The 18,305-nt window shown below is 43.2% G+C and overlaps 1 protein-coding gene across 1 annotated transcript in view; it reads left to right on the top strand.

Annotated features, from left to right (window-relative positions):
* Positions 1-15,491, top strand: part of HHLA1 (HHLA1 neighbor of OC90) — a 32,497-nt gene extending 17,006 nt beyond the window's left edge. The window contains exons 11-16 of the mRNA XM_063079100.1: positions 982-1,230; positions 4,242-4,310; positions 4,629-4,703; positions 10,161-10,317; positions 14,880-14,962; positions 15,448-15,491. Coding sequence (XP_062935170.1) covers positions 982-1,230; positions 4,242-4,310; positions 4,629-4,703; positions 10,161-10,317; positions 14,880-14,962; positions 15,448-15,491 — 677 coding nt within the window. The remainder of the gene's footprint in view (positions 1-981; positions 1,231-4,241; positions 4,311-4,628; positions 4,704-10,160; positions 10,318-14,879; positions 14,963-15,447) is intronic.
* The last annotated feature ends 2,814 nt before the right edge of the window (positions 15,492-18,305 follow it).

Raw genomic sequence — 18,305 nt, 5'->3', positions numbered from 1 at the left:
AAAGTCAAGGAGATAAGGAAACAAGGATGTCTGGGTAGTGGAGAGGGAAAGAAATCAACTTCATTAACTAGAAAACTCTTAGCTTTACCTCAAAGAAGTCAAGGTTAGTACAATAACTAGCACCGTGACAATTATACAAAATTAGAAAAGTTTCTGGTATAATATCAAACAAGCAAAAAAAATGTGATTTCTAATGGCAAAGAAAAAAAAAAGATCATTGAATACCTAGCAATAATCCTAAAAGAAAAAGTGCTGGTTTTATTTAAGAAAAACCACAAAACTTTAATAAGAGCTATAAAGGAATATTTAAATAAACAAAGGGATATACCATGCTCTGGATGAGAAATTTGAAGTTTTAATGATGGTAACTGTTCCCATCTTAATTTACAAAAGTTAAATCCTCCAATGGAATTAGTTTTATAAAACTTAAAAAAAATAATTTTAATTTCTAGTGTGGTTATGAACTAGTGAGAACATCTAACAATTTTTTAGAAGCCCGATGAGGGAAAATTTATCTTTAATAACAATCCTATGATGTTGCAGGGCAAGCATTCTTGTTATTATTATTACCATTGTAATGATAAAGCTGAAAAGAGTTAAGTGCCAAAAGTCTACAGCGTGGAGGAGGCGGGAGCAGAACTAACAGCTCCAGGCCTCGTCACCTCAAGCTCTCAGTCTTTCATGTGTATGTCACGTGATTAGAAATGTATTTCTTAATGCATTTCAGAAAGCCAGCAGATCCCCCAAACACACACCGAAGCTGATTGGGTCTCCATGGGACTTGAAGCTTTTTTTTTAAATTGGTGCTTAAAGAAAGTTCCAGTGGGTCCATTTATCCCAGTGCAGGGGGAAGTTTTAAGCCCCTGGATTATCTATATTATGTACATGCTATTTTCCCTCTGATAACATTTTAATGTCCTGCAATTTTATATCTGAATCAAAGTGATTAAGTGCCCTGTTACTGTCACTTTGAACATGCAGCTACTAGGAGGGTGGCCGGAACTCTGTGGGTGACAGCTAACCGACGGACACGGGCTTCCACATTACCCATTCCCTGGGCTCAGAGCATCCATGAGAAAACACCTGGAGGGCCTCCCTGGGAAACACGTGTCTCCACACCAGCACCTCCTGCAGGGGCCCAGGAGGCCACAGACACAACGAGCCTTTTGGGGCCTCCTGTCGGGATGACGGCGGTGCCCGGCAGCCCATCCCAGACCAGCCCAACCGCAGGTAAGAAATGATGCTCACCTCTACTCCTCCACGTTCAAAATTTGTGTGTCTTGAAAACCTTTTTAAATGTCTGAAAAATAATGCACATACAGAAAAGCTATAAAACATAAATAAACAACATAAATTAATGATCATAAAGCACACTCTCCTGCTTTTATTTATCTCACGCCTTTTATTCCTATCTTTGAATGAATGAATGAGTGAATAAATGTTCCCTCTTTGCAGAAATCTCTCACCTCCACTCTTTTTTTTGTAAACCCACTTCCCAATTTCTTTTCCTTTTCCCTCTTTTGTTGTCCATTAAACAAGTGACCACTACAAGTCAACATTGCTCACTCTGAACAGGTCAACTGCATTTTTGGTATAGTATTAATATGTATTAATATTGCTATGTTGATTACACATATATTACATATATGAAGCATAACATAACGTATGCCTTAATTACAAATACAAGTATAACGTATGTATTAATATATAATCATGTAGTGAGGAAGGCCTGAGCTCTAAAAATCAAGAGACAAACTGTTGATTGTGATCCTGATGTTACGCGTGTGTGCGTGCATGCGTGTGTATAATAAACATACGCAGAGAATAGAAAACAAAGCAAAATAAGACTGGAAAGAAATTTACAACATCATAGCCTTATATCTAGCCTTATAGTTCCCAGACTGCATCTGGGAAATAGAGTCATGCTGTTTTTTATTTTCTTCACTCCAGTTTCATAAATTTTTTATATTTTTGTACTCCTATAATCAGAAAAAAAAAAGTTTCTTTTTAGAATCACTCCTTCTGATACCTGCGGTCTGGCGAGAAGCCCTTCCTGCACGCTCCCGTGGTCAGTGGATGCTAACACTAACCACAGCTGTGCCCCAAGCCTGCACTTGGCTTCCCTGCCCTCTGGCCTGTCTTCTCCTCGAGGGTTATTTCTTTAATCTCAGGTTCCTGTGAAACACAGTAAACATTCAGTTGTTTGTTGAATTACTAAATTTCTTAAGGGATACTAGGAGAGGAGTAAATAAATTGTTAACAGACGGAAATATGAAGTCTTGACTTTAGGCTCAAAACGTCCATTGCACGCACAGGTCTGGGAATGCCATCTCAGTATCTTTAACCACATAAACACTTGACGTAGTGGCCTGGGTTTAGGCAGTTCAGGCATGGTGCTGTTACATTGGGGAAAATGACAGCTAATGCAGCTTGGTTTGGCCAGTTGGACAATGGCCAGTATGGCCCTGAGACTATGAGCTCTGGTCTCTATTTCAGACACGACCGGATTGAAATCTTGACTCTACCACTGACTCTGTGTTCTTAGCCAGTTTCCTTGACACCTCTGAGTCCCGGTTTTCTCATCTGTGAAAGGGGAGATTTTCAGAGTTACTGTGATGGTTAAATTAGGGAGTGTCTGTAAGGTGTTTGGCTGTAGCACCTGGGAAACACTCCAGCACTCAACCAATGGCAACTTCTACTAGTCTGCCCCCCCCCCCCACACACACACAAAGGGGGCATCGTGGTAGCTTCAGGAGACACACTTTGGAAAGGGTAGTGGCAAACAGGACATCCTCCAGAGGAGAGCATGCATCTGCTTTTGACTGAGGTCCCTTTCAGCTCTAATACTCTCTGAGTCTGTAGCCATTTAGTCAAATTGTAAATGGCAGTCGCAGACAAGAAAACTGGGTAATTGGGTGCAGCTGAGGCTGCTCAGTTTCTAGAACTACATAGAAATGCATCCAGGCAGCAAGCATGAACTGACCCCTTCTGTGTTGGGGGCTTATAGTCCCATGCTTGAAGGGAAATCAAAAGAAGATGCTGACCCACCCTAAGAAAATGACAAGATTGGGCCAAGCCCGTGGCGCACTAGGGAGAGTGCTGAGCTGGGAGCGCGTCGACGCTCCCACCGCGGGTTCGGATCCTATATAGGAATGGCCGGTGCACTCACTGGCTGAGTGCCGGTCACAAAAAAGACAAAAAAAAAAAAAAAAAAAGAAAATGACAAGATTGCTTCCTGCCCATAGTCATTTGTGTGTACATGTGTCACACTGCTCATGTCCGGTACCAACACAGTGGCCCCTGGGAGTGGAAGCCGCGCAGAATTCAACCCTGCAATACTCAGCCCCGGCAGAGGAACAGAATAAGTAACGAGCGGCATTACAGCTGCATGACATTATACCTGCAGGGCATTAAACCTGCACGAGTCATGCCCAGGCTCTGTGGCCCCACCTGCTGCCCATCTCATCTCACCCCTCCATCCTTATCCTCTAGTCTCCAGCCACAGACATCTACTTACTGATCACTTCTACTGGCCTCTGCATGTGCTCTGCGCTCTGCATGGAAGGCTAATTTTCCTTGCTAAACTTTGTTCTGCTTGTCTTGGGGTAGATGTCACCTGCCGCAGCTGAATAGTCTGTGCTTGAGATGTATCTCAGTCTCTTCCTTTCAGTCCACATGAGTGCAATTGCCTGTTTAATTTCCTCTCTCTCTCTCTCTCTCATCCCTTGGAAGGAGGCTGCTTTGCTGGTTTTGCCAGAGGCTAGAATTTTGACAGCAAAGATCAAGCCCTGAAGTGGTCCTGAAACCAAGGTGTTATGAACATGGTATAAAAAATGAGAGACCATGCCCTGTCATGAAAATGATAGGAAATTTTCTGGGGGTGGGAATGGGGTCACTTTCTCTTTTTCCAGGAGCTCGCACGCTTGGACACTTTCTGTTCAATGCCATTGCTCTCCCGTGTAATGCCACCATATTTCACCAATACTAGCTGGTTCCCAATGGCACCCATCACTCTGTATCACACTCACCGATGGGACCTGCCCAGCTCCCCTGCTACACTGGGAGCACCGCATTGTGGGCTTAATTTCTTACTCATTTCTGCATCCTCAGTGCCCTGCCTAGTACCTGGCTTAACCAACGTTGGTGTGGAATAGAGCAGGATTGGTAGCACGGGGGCCTTTTTCCCAGTCAGGCCCCCTAGAAGAGATGCAAGCTAACCTCTCTCTCTCATCTCATCCCAGGAACATTCACTCCCAGCACACAGACTCCTAGTCCAACCAAGGCACCGGCTCCCAAAGATCCACACACAGGTGAGAACGCACCACTGGAAGAAGAAACCCAGTACCATGGGGGAACATAGCTTGGGAGTAGGGCACATTGAGACAGGGTGCCAGAATGCAGACTAAGCCAGCTACTGTTCTTTTGTGGTTATTTATGGCAGCACCAAACCTTGTGGTTCTGCTAAATTGCTGTGTGATCTTGGATAAATTACTTTCCCTTCCTTGGCTACCATTTTCCTATAGGTTTCCAGAACTCTTTATCATTAAGATGCTCTGATTCTCTTGCTGTGTGTATAACCTAGAGCCATTTCATTTTGACTTTTGGAAGGCCACTCTTGCCCCTTGCAGGTGATCTTCCTGCAGAGTGGCCATTCACCCCTGGAAAAGAACCAGCCCTGGTTGCAAGACCCCAGCAAGTTTCAAGTGAGTACCAGTGCCTGGTCACTATTTTTGCTTGTGTTCATTTTGGACGAGAATGCGTAGTATTTAAGAAACAGAAGTTTGTTAGATACATTTAGAGTTGAATTGCTAGGATTCAAATCCAAGCTTAACCATTCACTGGTGAGGTGACCTCTGGCACTCAGCTTCCAGGATTCAGTTTCCTCAACAATAAAGCAAGAATAATCATAATTATTGTGAGCACTAAAAATGTCTGGGTATTTTTCATTTTTTTCCTACCAGGTTTTGTATTAAGTAGGATAGTGTGTGTCAAAGTGATTTGGAATGATAGAGCTCATTAAAACTTACAAACTTTTATTGAGAGAATGTCTATTGAGCAGCATGCTGGTCACTTTGTAAATACAAGCTGCTCTTATAACGAGCACAATGGTTAGCAGAGAGAGCGGAAGGAATAAAAGACGGCTCCAAAATTCATCCCCCAATTACTGGGTGCTATTTACTGTTGTTCTGTTAAAGGACACCCTGCCCTCCCCATCCCTGTACACTAATTCTTGTAGATCTAGAGAAAAACCGTTTCCCTGGTCTGTAGCTGGGTTTTCAAAAATCCTGACAGAGGCTCAGAACTTTTTTCTGTGATTTTTGCTGCATTTTTTCAGCTTTTGGATGTCTCACTCTTCTTTTCTGTTCAGCCGGTTTCCATAAGAAAATAATTGATAAAAGAGTACTTCAAAGTTGGCAGGGTCCTCAGGCCCCTCCCACTCCTGGATGCCTTTGTATACTAGTTTCTGGAATGTTCCCAGACCATCCAGTCGTATGTCAATGGGGCATTATTAAATTGCAGGAGCCTGCACAGTCTCCTTTTCCACATCACCTCAGATCTGCCTCAGCCCTGCTTACAGCCTGCAGTGGATAGTGAATGGGCCCTGCAGACACAAAGAGACTAACTATGCTGCCAAAGGAAATTATATCCCTTTCCCCCACAGGAATTCTAAAGAAACACACTGGTGCTGCAGATGGGGACAGTTGTAAGATCAAGTGTCACAAAACAGTTTAACTATATCTATATTTATGTCTACATCTACATCTGTATCTGTATCCACATTTATATATATATATCTACATAGCTATCTAGTAGATGTCTGTCTAGTTATCTCTATCTATTTATTATCCATCTCTCTGATGGACTTTTATCTATCTATCCACCTATCCATCACTTATCTATTTACCTATCTATCTAATACAAAATATAATTGTAAAATAAAGGGGTTCTGGCATCTCTCAGTAAATTATTATTTTTGTCCACAAAAAAATGATGTCACAAAGTCTTCGACATTCACTCATTCATCTATTCAATGAATATCCACTGAGCTCCTGTGTGCCAGGTGCTGTGCTAGACCTGTTTTTACTTTCTCTTCACAATATCCTGCAAGGTAGGTGATTTTATCTTCATTAAGCAATTCTGGTGAGTCCAACCAATAAAAAGAGACAGAGCTTTGAGCCCAAATTTGTAGAATTCCAAAGCCCGTGCTCATTCCACCCCTCTGTGTTACCTCTCTCGAGATGTGCCATGTGAACAAAGAAACTGTAATTGAAGGAAGAAAGTGGTAAAGTCTTAAGAGAAGAAGCAGTAAATGCTATGTGTGTCCAGAGAGGAAGAGATTACTTCCAGCTGGAAGATCATTCAAGAGTTTATTGACTGAGAAAGTGGCATTTGAACAAGGTTGCTTCTAAACATGTGTTCCAAGCAGAGGCGTGGCTTGAGCAAAGGCGCTGCCGCACAAAAGGGCTGGCATTTTCCAGGGACCAAGAAAGGCCTTCGTAGCCGGGATTCTAGTGCTCAAGGTGAGGGTAGTGTGACATGAGGCTGCAGAGGTGGGCGCGAGTGAGATCACAGGGCCTCGTCACTACATCAAAGCAAGTGGGAGTGACATGATCAGCTTTGTGTTGCAGAAAGTTTTCTCTGACTGTAGAGTGACCACTAAGAGGAGAGGCTGGGAGCAGGGAAAGAGGTGAGGAGGCTGTTGTGCTCATGACAGCCAGTGCTGATGGGATCTGCAATGAGGCGGTGACTGTGTGGGCAGAGAGGCTCCTCGGGTGACATTGAGGAGAGAAGAATCAAGAGATGGAGTGAGCATCGGGAGGGAACCAAAAGTCATGCCCGAGTTTGAGCTACTGAGTGATATCCTGAGGGTTATTTCCTGAGTTGGAGAACCATAGACAAGGTGGGGTAGGGGAAAAGGGCGTGGAGATCGAGCCCGTTCAATAGTAAAGCATGGTGGTTATGAGCATGGACTCCAGGGTCAGATCATGTCAGAGTCACTCCCTTCTCTGTGACTGATCCAACTGCAGAACCACTCATCAGTATCCTCTTCTATAAAATAGTACTTCTGATATTTATCTAACAGAATTTCACAAGGATTAAATGAAATAGTGCATGTAAAAAACTTAGGAAAGTACCTGGTACACAGCAGGCATTCAGTAAGTGTTAGAGAAAAAATCCTAAAAGGTTGATGGAAATTGCAGTATTCTGCAGGGTTTAACATCCTAGTTAACTCAGGGTAAAATATTTCCTTTCTTTATTTTCAAGTCTTTTTCTAATATTATGATCCCTTTCTCCACCTCTATAAATATATTACTGCTAAATTATAATTTTCACAAATGTAAAAACAAATAAAAATTTTAAATGAACACATGTCAACATGTCAAAGATGTTATTCAACTCATTAATGAGAAAACCATGAAGATTTAACACTAGTTCAGTGGAGAATTTGAGAAACAGGGAATTAAATAATCAGTCCATAGAACTCTCAAACAAATTTGCTAATTGATATCCTACAGCAATATACTCTTTTCTTTTTAACTGGACAAAAATCAATTATACCTGTATCAGACAAAATCAATTGACTTTGTATGGACAAGAATTATTTGCATTGTTCTCAGACAAGAATCATTTGTATTGTGAACAGTTAACCTCCACCTCTTCAGAGTTGTAAAATCACCTTGTCAGTAGAAAGTCAATTAAGGGTGCACAACCCTGTATAACCAGATCATCCCCAGAGAACCTGCTGGACAATAACCAGAACTGCACTGAAAGGACAGCCAGTAATCCTTTTTTATTTTATTTATTTATTGATTTATTGATTTATTTATTTATTTAGTTAGTTAGTTAGTTAGTTAGTTAGTTATTATGAATATTCATGAGCTACAAAGTTGATTGTCCCCTCTTCTGCCGATGATGTGAGGGCCAGATTCATACTGGGAGCATACCCACTACCAGAAAGTACTTTTGTGCCCTTTGTCCCCTCCCAATTATCTTCCAACCTCCCTCCCTGCCCCCCTCTCCCCTCCACTCCAATTTGTAGCCCTAGGAATGTTCCCTCCCTCTGTTGGATCACGGCACTACTGTGGTCTTTCTTTCCTTCCTTCTTTCTCTCTTAGTTCCCACGTATGAGTGAACAAACGCGGTATTTATGCCTCTGTGCTTTGCTTGTTTCACTCAACGTAAGTTTCTCCAGGTTCATCCATGTTGTTACAAATGGGGGTATTTCATTCTTTTTTTTTATGGCAGAGTAGTAGTCCATAATGTATATATACCACAGTTTCCTTATCCGATCATCTATTAATGGACATTTAGGTTGGCTCCATATCTTGACTATTGTAAACAGAGCTGCAATAAACATGGGAGCACAGGTATCTCTTTGACATGATGATTTCTATTCCTCTGGATATATACCCAGAAGAGGGATTGCTGGTTCATATGGAAGATCTATCTGTAGTTGTTTGAGAAACCTCCAAATTGTTTTCCAAAGTGGTTGTACTAATTTACAGTCCCACCAACAGTGTAGGAGTGTTCCCTTCTCTCCACACCCTTGCTAGCATTTATTACTCACCATCTTTTTGATCATAGCCAGTCTAACTGGAGTGCGGTAGTATCTCAATGTGGTTTTAATTTGCATTTCCCTAATGATTAGTGATGTTGAGCATTTTTTAATGTATCTGTTGGCCATTTGTATGTCTTCCTTTGAAAAATGTCTATTCAGCTCCTTTGCCCATTTTTTAACTGGGTCATTTATTTTTTACTGTATAATTGCTTGAGTTCTATGTGTATTCTGGATATTAGTCCCTTGCCAGATGCATAGTTAGCAAAAATTTTCTCCCACTCTGTAGGTTGTCTTTTCACTCTGTTGATTGTTTCCTTTGCTGTGCAGATAAGTTTGATACAGTCCCATTTGTTTATTTTTTCTTTTGCTGCTTATGCTTTCAGGCTCATATTCATAAAGCCTGTGTCCGGACCTAACTGCTGAAGTGTTTCACCTATATTTTCCCTTAGTAATTTTAGTCCTTTTCACTTATTTCCAGGTTGTAGATCATTTTTCTTGGTAGTGATTAGTGGTTCTTTGTTGGAATATTATTATGAATAACCTAAAATAATCGCCAAGTCCCTAGAAGGCCAGTTCTATGAGAGGAAGGCCCTTCTCCTTGCGTGTTGCTCTGTCTCTGTAGCATCTGTTAGAAGTGCCTGGCACATAGTGGATGCACAACACATTTGTAATAAATAAATCAATAATAAGAATATCTACTGTTTATTGTTCATTTCACGGCAGGAAGTTTCCAATATGCTTTGTATAAATTGTCACATTTAATCCTCCCAGTCACCCTATATGACAGGTATGGGTCTTCTTATTTTCCATATGAAGAAACATAGGTATAGACATAGGAAGCTGTCCCAGCCTCAGGAGATCTCAAAGAAATGGAATTTTTAAAAAATCTATTGTTTCCTTCTATCATTTACCTCCTCCTCCTAAAAGCCACATATTAAACAATGATGAAAATACAGTTCACTGAAACAAAACTAATCTTCCCCCTATGGGGACAGAGAACTCAAAACCCCAATGTCATCTTTCAACTTGCCCCTTCCTTCTCCCCTCCTTGCACACACACACACACACACACACACACACACACACACATGCAAATACACACCCATATGCACACACACACGTGCACATAGGCAAATACACACCAATACATATGCACGCATACATGCAGATACACATATGTACATACATGTATCTATATGCACACATGCACAAATATACCCCATACCCCCTGAACTCACATTATTCTCCATTTCCCCCTGAGGTGATGCAATACCCCTTCCAGATGGTCCCTTATACCAGAAATGCCCTCCACCTGATGCATTTCTGTTCAGTGTTTGAGATCCTTGCTTAATATATGCTCCTCTGTGAAACTGTCTCTCATTTCCTCCAGCAACTTGATCCCCACCTTCTCTCCACTAACCTCTTGAAACTCTCCCAGCAGCCCTACTGGGCAATGGTGAAGCCAGGCTATGTTTACCTGTCTGTTTCAGAGCTACCTCAGACCAGGGCGAGGCTGCATTCACCTGGCACAGCGCTTAACAAAGGGGAGATACTTGCCAAACTACTATTAATTGGACTGGTCTGGAATTGAATCTTCTAGGGTGTCCTCAACCACTCCTCAAAGAAGGAGCTATGACAGCTGCTCCTCTCACCCTGACCATCCAGAAGCTCAACCCGTGCCTCATGGAGCTGTGCCGCTTCTTCCAGCAATGCCTCTGCATGAGCCAGAAGGGGAATCCCAGGGCAGAGGCGATGAGGTAACCTGGCCCAGTCTCTGCTTTCCACATTTGGTATTTATAGGCTTCTTGTTCTGTGTGGCTTCTCTTCAGGTCACAGCTAGCCAGGCCTTAAATAATCCACACACAGGTGCCAGGGAGTACCTTGAGGAAAGGACTCTCCAGTGAGTCCTCTACTAGACTGTCACATTCTTGAGAGCCATGATGGAGCCACATTCATATCTGAGTCCCCAGAATCAAGCACTGGTCCTGACACAGTAAGTGCAATTGAGTGGAATTGCATGAGTTGTGCTGAGCAGAGTTGAGATAAGATGAGTTGAGCTGTGTTGAGTTGATTGTCAGGTGGAATTACCACAAAGGACTCTGAGTAGTCCTTGAACCTCAGTGCCCTCAGCCTGGTGAGATTTGCTAGGAGAGAATAATCAGAGGATCTCTCTAGCTAAATTCCAGTTCTTCCATAAATCCCTAGCAGTCATCTGCCAGTTATGTGAGAAAGATGTAAAACTGAAACTAGAAGGCAGACCCATTTTATAATAAGGTCTAGGCATGGACATTTCCCTGCCCTGTAATGCCTTTCTTCTAGGATTTATTCTTAGAGATAAACCCAGAACCAAATAATGTAGATGATGCTCCAGTGGTCTGGGGGTCAATCTTTTAGATTTGTAAAGCTATTTTCAATGTCTACTCACATGACAATTTGGCCTTTAACCTCTTCCTTGTCCACTGCCTCTGAGCCTCAAGCCCAGATTTGCAGCCTTTTTCTGTTACCCCTTTCTGGCCCTGATCTTGGATCCTTCAGTCAGTGTGGACATTTCCTCCACCCAGAGAGGGCAGTAAGCGAGACCCATAGACCCAAAGATGTTAGCAATCAAGGTGGAGGCGTTTCTTCTAAGCACAGGCTGATCCCAAAGGAAAGAAAACTCCCACAATGCCTACTGTATTGCTTAGGATCAGCCCAGCTTATGAGAGCCTTCACTCATAACTCTTTGAATCGACAGCATGTATTCAGTCTCTACTATTTATCAATCATGTACTGTGCTAAGCCATAGGGAATACAGAGGTGAATCAGAAATAGCCTCAGAAACTTAGGATTTCATAGTTGGGAAGAAGAAATGGCCATAAACACAAGTTAAAATATAATATAGTAGGTGATAGAACCAAGTCATGCACCCAGGCAAAAACCTGTCAATCAGGTCCCTTTGGAAAATATCACATTTGAAGACATTCATATTGCAGATATTGGCTGAATGAATAAACAGGGAAGGCATCAGAGAGAAGTCTGAGTTTAAACTTAGAGCAGTGAAGCATGTTTACCTGGGCTTGTGCCTTCATTTCCCTGTATTTTCACTGAATAGTGAGTTGTTCCATAAACTCACACACTGAACATAGGCCAAGAATACCAGAGTTGGAGGGTGGCGTCACTCAGATGTTTGTTGAGTAACAGAGCATGTGCATCCAAAACACCACTAGTTAGTGGGGAAGTTGGCAGTGTGAAGAGACAAATTTCAAAGCAGCATAAGAAGTCCTCTAGCAGATCCAGCTGCGAGACCATATAGGAAATTAATAGAGTTTGATGCAGGAGGAAGAGTAGGGGTTTTCCAGGCAGAAAACAGGATAAGCCACTCCAGGCAAAAGGAATAATACATGCCCAGATGGAGGCAGCCTGGAGCAGCGTAGGACCACCGAGATGTTCGACGTGGCTTCATCAAAGATGGTAGGCCTGTCTCTGACATGTGTCCCATTCAGGACGACCTGGCTCTTTCAAGCACCTGGGTTACCTCTTCAAATGAGTTCTCTTTGGCTTTTGCCATTGAGCTCCAGCTGTTCCTCCAATCTTTCTATTCCCTCCTCATTCAGAAGAAATAAAATATATAAAACTCTTGAAGCTCAGCCCTCTTCTGTCCATTCCTAAACTGTGATTCCCTAAACTCCCTTTCTCCTCCACAGTGGGTGCTGGGTGCTGTGGTGCAAAGGTAGGTGCTTCAACACCAATTCTGGCTCATCCTATCCATGGAATTGCAGCTGACTTCTGCCCTGAAGAACCCAAAGACAAAACAAAAGGCCACCTAACAACTGATTTTCTTCTAAGGCCATCTAGCCTGATGTGCATGAGAAATGCCTCCTCTAGTCTATGTGAAGAATACATATTCTTGTTATGAACATGACCTTGACTCCTTTTTTTTTTTTTTTTTTTTGGCAAAGTAATAACCATGGCCATTTATTTATCTATGGTTCATCTGCCACACTATATTTACTGGAGGATGCCTCTGCCAGGGAACCCAGGGATGCACCATGTCATGTTTAAATAGTTTCTCTCTTGATCACAGAGGCAGGAAATTTCCACTCATCCTACAAGCCATGTACTCTGTCAAAGTGAATTAAGGCACCGAATGGCAGATCTCCAACTTGGGAAGGTGTGGCTGTGTCTCTATGGTTGTCACAACTTAAGTCATGGTGTCGTGGTGTGGAGATTCACAGAGCGCCTTAGTTTGGATCATGTTTGTCCACAGTAACACTGTGTTCTAAAGCAGATCATTCAAGGTAGTTCGATATCCTCTGTGTGCTGGAGGCTTTCTAAGGACTTTCGTTGTTGTTCTTGTTAGAAAACATGACTTGCACAGTGTCGAACTAGCTCAGAAGGAATGGGATTAGGCCACAGAATCAAGGCCCCCAAAGCTAGTAGGTAGCTTAGGGTGCTGTATGGAAGGTGGGCTTGAAGCCAGGTGGACCTGGATTTAAATGTAGTCTCTGCCTCTTACAAGCTATGTGGTCTTGGGCTAGTCATTTAGTGTCTCTGAACTTCAGTTTGTGTATCTACAAAATGGGTGTAGTTCTGCCTACTTCCAGGCCTCAAGCTGCACAATTCCAGGAGCACCCTTTTGTAGGACGGTAGCCTGTACTGACAGAGTGCTGGGAGAGCGAAATGAGATGAAAGCACGTCTCTCATTGTTCCTGCACGGTACCTGGAGAGCTGCACTCCGAGGTTGCTGAGGGTGGGTGTTGATGCCTCGCTCTCTTGTCCGCTCCCTTAGCCAAGTTGAAATCCCATCTCTAGCACACTTGACACGTCATAGCTGTGACAACTAAATGCCTAGTGGCCACGTCAGCAGCTGAGTTGACCAAGCTTGACATCCCATCTCTTATGCTTTGGAAATGTTACCTTGAGAGCAGGAGTCAGGGGCTCACAGGAGAAGTGGCCTGGCATTCAGGATTTGCCTCTTCACACTCAGATCCATTCCCTGCTCTGTCTCTAGTCTGCTCTGTGATGAAGGGGCCCCACTTGTGCAAACTGTATTTGCCAGCTTGCAGCCAACTTCTAGCTAGTTTATCCAATGGAAGATACTGGCAGGAGACTGGAGGGACATAGTGGGGAGAAGCCAGGGAATTTCTCCCCCTCTCTTTCTGCTTTGCACAATATTTCCAGAAATGGCTCTGTCTCCTCTGTGGTTCCAGCTTCCTCAGGGATCCTCACTACTGCCTGACATCTGTGGTCTCAGCTGCCACCAGAGGCCATGCCCTTTGGTGCTCTGGCCAAAATATTTCCTCCTCTGTTCCTCCAGGCCTCACCATTCCCCATTGGCTTTTTCAGCTCTTCCAACCCCTTTATGGCTAATTCCCAGCATGAAATACCCTCTCTAGAACCACCTGGGTTCTGTTGTCCTGGCACAGACCTGACTCAAATATTGGTCTATTGCCTATTAGAATGGCATTGTGTTCTGGCATGGAGTGGATTACCTGGGTGGAAATCCAGCACTACCACTTGAAGCAGTGTGTCCTTGGGGGAATCAGTTCATCTCTGTGCCTCGGTTTCCTCAGTTTTACAGGTTCTGCAGCTTTACTTGGGCAGTTAGTTGCCCACCTCCCTAAAGAACACTAGAATAGCAGAATGATAGAAGTGAATGAGAAATTAGAGAATGTTTACCCTCCTCACCTGTCACATGAGGGATTGAAAGGGACGTGAATTCCCGGAGCCATATGTTGCGCTGGTGACACAGCCTACAGTGAAAACTCTCCTTTCTAATAATGTGGTCAGTGACTTTTTTTTTACCACAGCCTATTGGAGCAACTCCTGTTGCTCTGATGAAGAGCAGGATTTGATTTTTGCAAAGTGTTTGCAGCATTGTTAATGGCAACATCACTCCACTCTCTCCACCTCTCACGAAAATAAACACACACACAAACATCATTACTCATTGAGCACCTATTATATACCAGGCACCATCAAGGAATTTTACATATATTATCTCATTTAATTTTCATACAACCTGAGTGTAGGTTCCATTATTGCCTTTTATTTATACATGAAGAAAGGAAGGCCCAGAGAATTAAGCAATCAGCCTGAAGTCACACATGCTAGTTAGTAGTGAGGCTAGGACTAAAAATAAGTCTTGCTGATCCCAAAGTCTGAACTGTTTCCTACCTAGTCTCCTTTCCTACCTCTCCTCCAACACTCTATAAAGATGGAGACGGGTTCCTTGCTGTGAATAATTGGCCATCCCTTCCTATTTATGGACTTGCTTTTTTTTTTTTTTTATAGCTATCACATGATAGTGATTGCTCCTAACTCTGACTTTAATCTTTAGGTACTGTCTTGAATACTATTCCTGGTTTCTGAAGAATGCAACATATATCTGTCAAAGGATGACAAGGGTGTCCCACTCACACAGTAAGTACACAGCTTGTCTATGTTATAACTTTGCAGTGAACACATTACACAGAAGGGTTCTGTAACCCTGAGTGATTTTCCTGCAGGGGTCATAGGAGGGGAGGATGTAATTCACCTAATCGTCATTAAGTCTAGACAAAGAGAGTCAAGGGTATTTCTGATTCCCTTTCAACTAACTGCTTGATGTTTACAATAAGATGGAGACAAAAAAAGCAGAAGTCAGCTCGATCAGGCTCTGCTGTTCTCTGTGTGAACGTGGACAAGTTTCTTAGCCTCTGAGTACCCATGTAAGCTAAAAAGACAAAAACAAAACAAAACACAAACCCCATGTGCACAGTGAAATTTCTGACCACCAAAGTGCACTGCCCCACACTTGCCCTTTGGAAAAGCCTGGACCATCAGTGGTGCTATCAGAGTTTAATCTGTGTCTCTGTAGTGTTTCTGTCTCGGTACCTTGAGTTCCTTTTTCTTCTTTTTTTTTTCAGCTTTAAAGCAAAAATGCCTTGAGAATATCTGCAAGTCTGTGTGAGGCTTTGAAAAAACACTAGGACCTAACAATGACTTTAGGAGACATCTCTTAGCCCTAGTCCTTGTCCCTTCTTGGCTATGTTTGCTGAATTCACCCAGGCTCCATCTAGATCATCAGTTAATTGAAACTGCTTCTTTTTGAAAGTAGCATTTTTTTCTCTGCTGTGAGTCTGTGTAACGTATTGAAGGTAGGTAGAAAGGCCCATGTTAGAGGCCTCACAATTAATAGGGTAATGTTGGACTCTCCTGCCTCCTTCAAGCTGTGGAAACCTAACATCCATGGTCAAGACACTCATAATACTTGCAATGATCATGATAACTGAAGAATGCGGAGGGGAGAGGCACTAGTCTGAACGAACCAGTCCAGGTGCAGAGACTCTGACACAATACCTGAGGTGACTTAAACTTGGGACTTCAGGAAGACAACAAAAGGATAAATTGAAGAAGACTAAATCCGTACTCTGGGGAGATTCACATATGAGTTTTCTATACAGTTAACTAAAGCTTGGTGATATACAACTAATCAAACTTGCCATCCCAGGGGATTTAGATAATCTTCCAAACCCCCTAAGTGGGAGCTGATGAAAATCTTTCATCTGCAGGAGGTGCAGAGAATTGTTTTTTGTTGCTGTCTCATCTTGATTTCTCTTCTGAGTATCCCACTGCATTGGGGGATTCCCAAGAGCACCTCCAGACTCAATGATGCATTAAGAGAACTCACTGGGCTCAGAAAAACAGCAATGTTCACATTTACCATTTGTACCACTAAGTTTCTGTTGCTAAGAACAGAATACCTGAAACTAAGCAATTTATAAAAAAGTAAAATTTATTTTTAAATTTCCAGAGGCTGCAAAGTCCAAAGTCCATGGAACCCATTGGTGAGGGCCTTTTCCTTGTGGTGACTCTATAGCAATGCAGGGTATCACACGGTGAAATGGCTGAGCAGGAAAGATAGGCTTCTCACTTGCTGTCCTTTTAAAGCCATCAGAACCACGTCCATCACCCCGTGAATGGATCAATCCATTCACAAGGGCATAGTGCTCACAATCTAATCACTTCTTAAAGGCCCCACCTTCCAATTACCATAATAGGATTTCCCACTTCTGAACACTGCCACAGTGGTGATTACATTTCTAATACATGAACCTTTAGGTGATACATTCAGCCTGTAAAGCCATATATATAACAACATGTATGGAGTATTGTTAGCCAGTGAAGCTTACATGAGCCTCGACATCCAGGGTGTTTACTGGAGATCAGTCATGTAGGTATGGAGTGCCTGCATGGCTGAACTTAGTTACCCAGTGTCCAGCTCCTCTAGAGGTTAAACTGATACTACATAACCCAAGGCCCCACCATAAATCACACTTTTAGCATAATTATCTGGTATGGCCCACAGCCCCAGGTATACCGAGACGCTCCTATTGGGCAGGATAGTCCAAGGGTTTGGAGGTAATCTCCCAGAAGCTGGTCAAAGGACAGACCTTTCTTTGGAATGGGCAGGGTTTAAACACCCTACCCCTACTGAGTCAGCCCTTTACTGAACACACACACACACACACACACACACACATACACACACACTGAGGTGTGCCCTTCATTGTATCAGGCCAATTCTTACTATTCCCAGATCAGCAGTTGCTCCAATATTCCTGCAAATGCTGAGTCTCTATGCAGAGCATTACTAAGCAGATTTGCTCTCTCCAGTAGCCCTGCATGAATCCTTTTCTTCCTATTACCAGGGACAACTTCCCTCCTGATGGGCTTCATGCTCCTTCCCCATCCTCTCACCTCAGGACTCGGCCTGGCCATCAGTTTCCCAACCCTTTGTGATATATGGCCACGCTGTGGTGAGCAAAGTCACTCTCTGTTCACGATCCAAATACAAAACAGTTTTCTCCCGTGGGAAGACACCTGAGTGCCCTGGCACTGTCTGTGAACAACAAGGTGCTTGGGGAGGTAGAACTTGAACTTTGAGTAGAGAAGCACCAGATACTTCCCTGTGCAGTTATACACAGAAAAAAATTATTTTTAACCTCCAGAATAATTGAAAGACCCTCAAAGTTATTCAAATGTTCAGCTCATAATACCTGTTATCATGATTTTGGGGACCTGCAAAGGCCCTCTAGTGTGCAAAAACGAGGACACAGCAAATTTCCTAGGAGCAAAGGGGCTCCCAGCTGGACAGGAATCAAGGAAACAGCCCCATTTGTGACGTGTGGATTAAGTTGACTAGACTGTCTCTGATGGATAAAGTTGATATTAATTAAGAAACTTTGGCAGGAAAGGATCCCTGAGGTTCGCCAAAAAGCAACGTATCATCTGGGAAGGCAGAGAATGGACTGATGGCTTGGGCCCAAGACCAGGGCTAGGCACTTGCTGGGAAAGCCTGTGTGGACTCAGCCACCCCATACTTTGGAAACAGTGGCTGAGCATGACTAGCACCTTTAAAAGCTCTGGGCCTGTGTAGAGAACCAACTTGGCGTCAAGCACAAAGACTCAGAGGACCACGTGGGACCAGTTTTCTATGGTCACACACATCTGTCACAACAGCAGCAAAGGCAAGAAGAAAACAGAGCCCAAGAGTGAACTGATCACTGCCTAGGATCTACTGGTCTCCTGAAGTTTGGTAGAGGTTTAGCCCCTCCTGAGCTGAATAAGTCCTTATTTAGGGGATGGTTAGGGCAATGAGGAGGCCTTGAGGGGTACTACCAAATTGGAGTTTCTACCGATTTGTGCACATGTGGCCAGCAGTGGTTAAGTGATGAGATGAAAGAGATGGGCCAGTCCTTGTACCCCAGTTGAAAGAGGAGAT

Source organism: Cynocephalus volans, chromosome 15 (genome assembly GCF_027409185.1).
Source record: "Cynocephalus volans isolate mCynVol1 chromosome 15, mCynVol1.pri, whole genome shotgun sequence".
NCBI lineage: Eukaryota > Metazoa > Chordata > Mammalia > Dermoptera > Cynocephalidae > Cynocephalus > Cynocephalus volans.
This window is presented reverse-complemented; position numbering and strand designations above follow the sequence as displayed.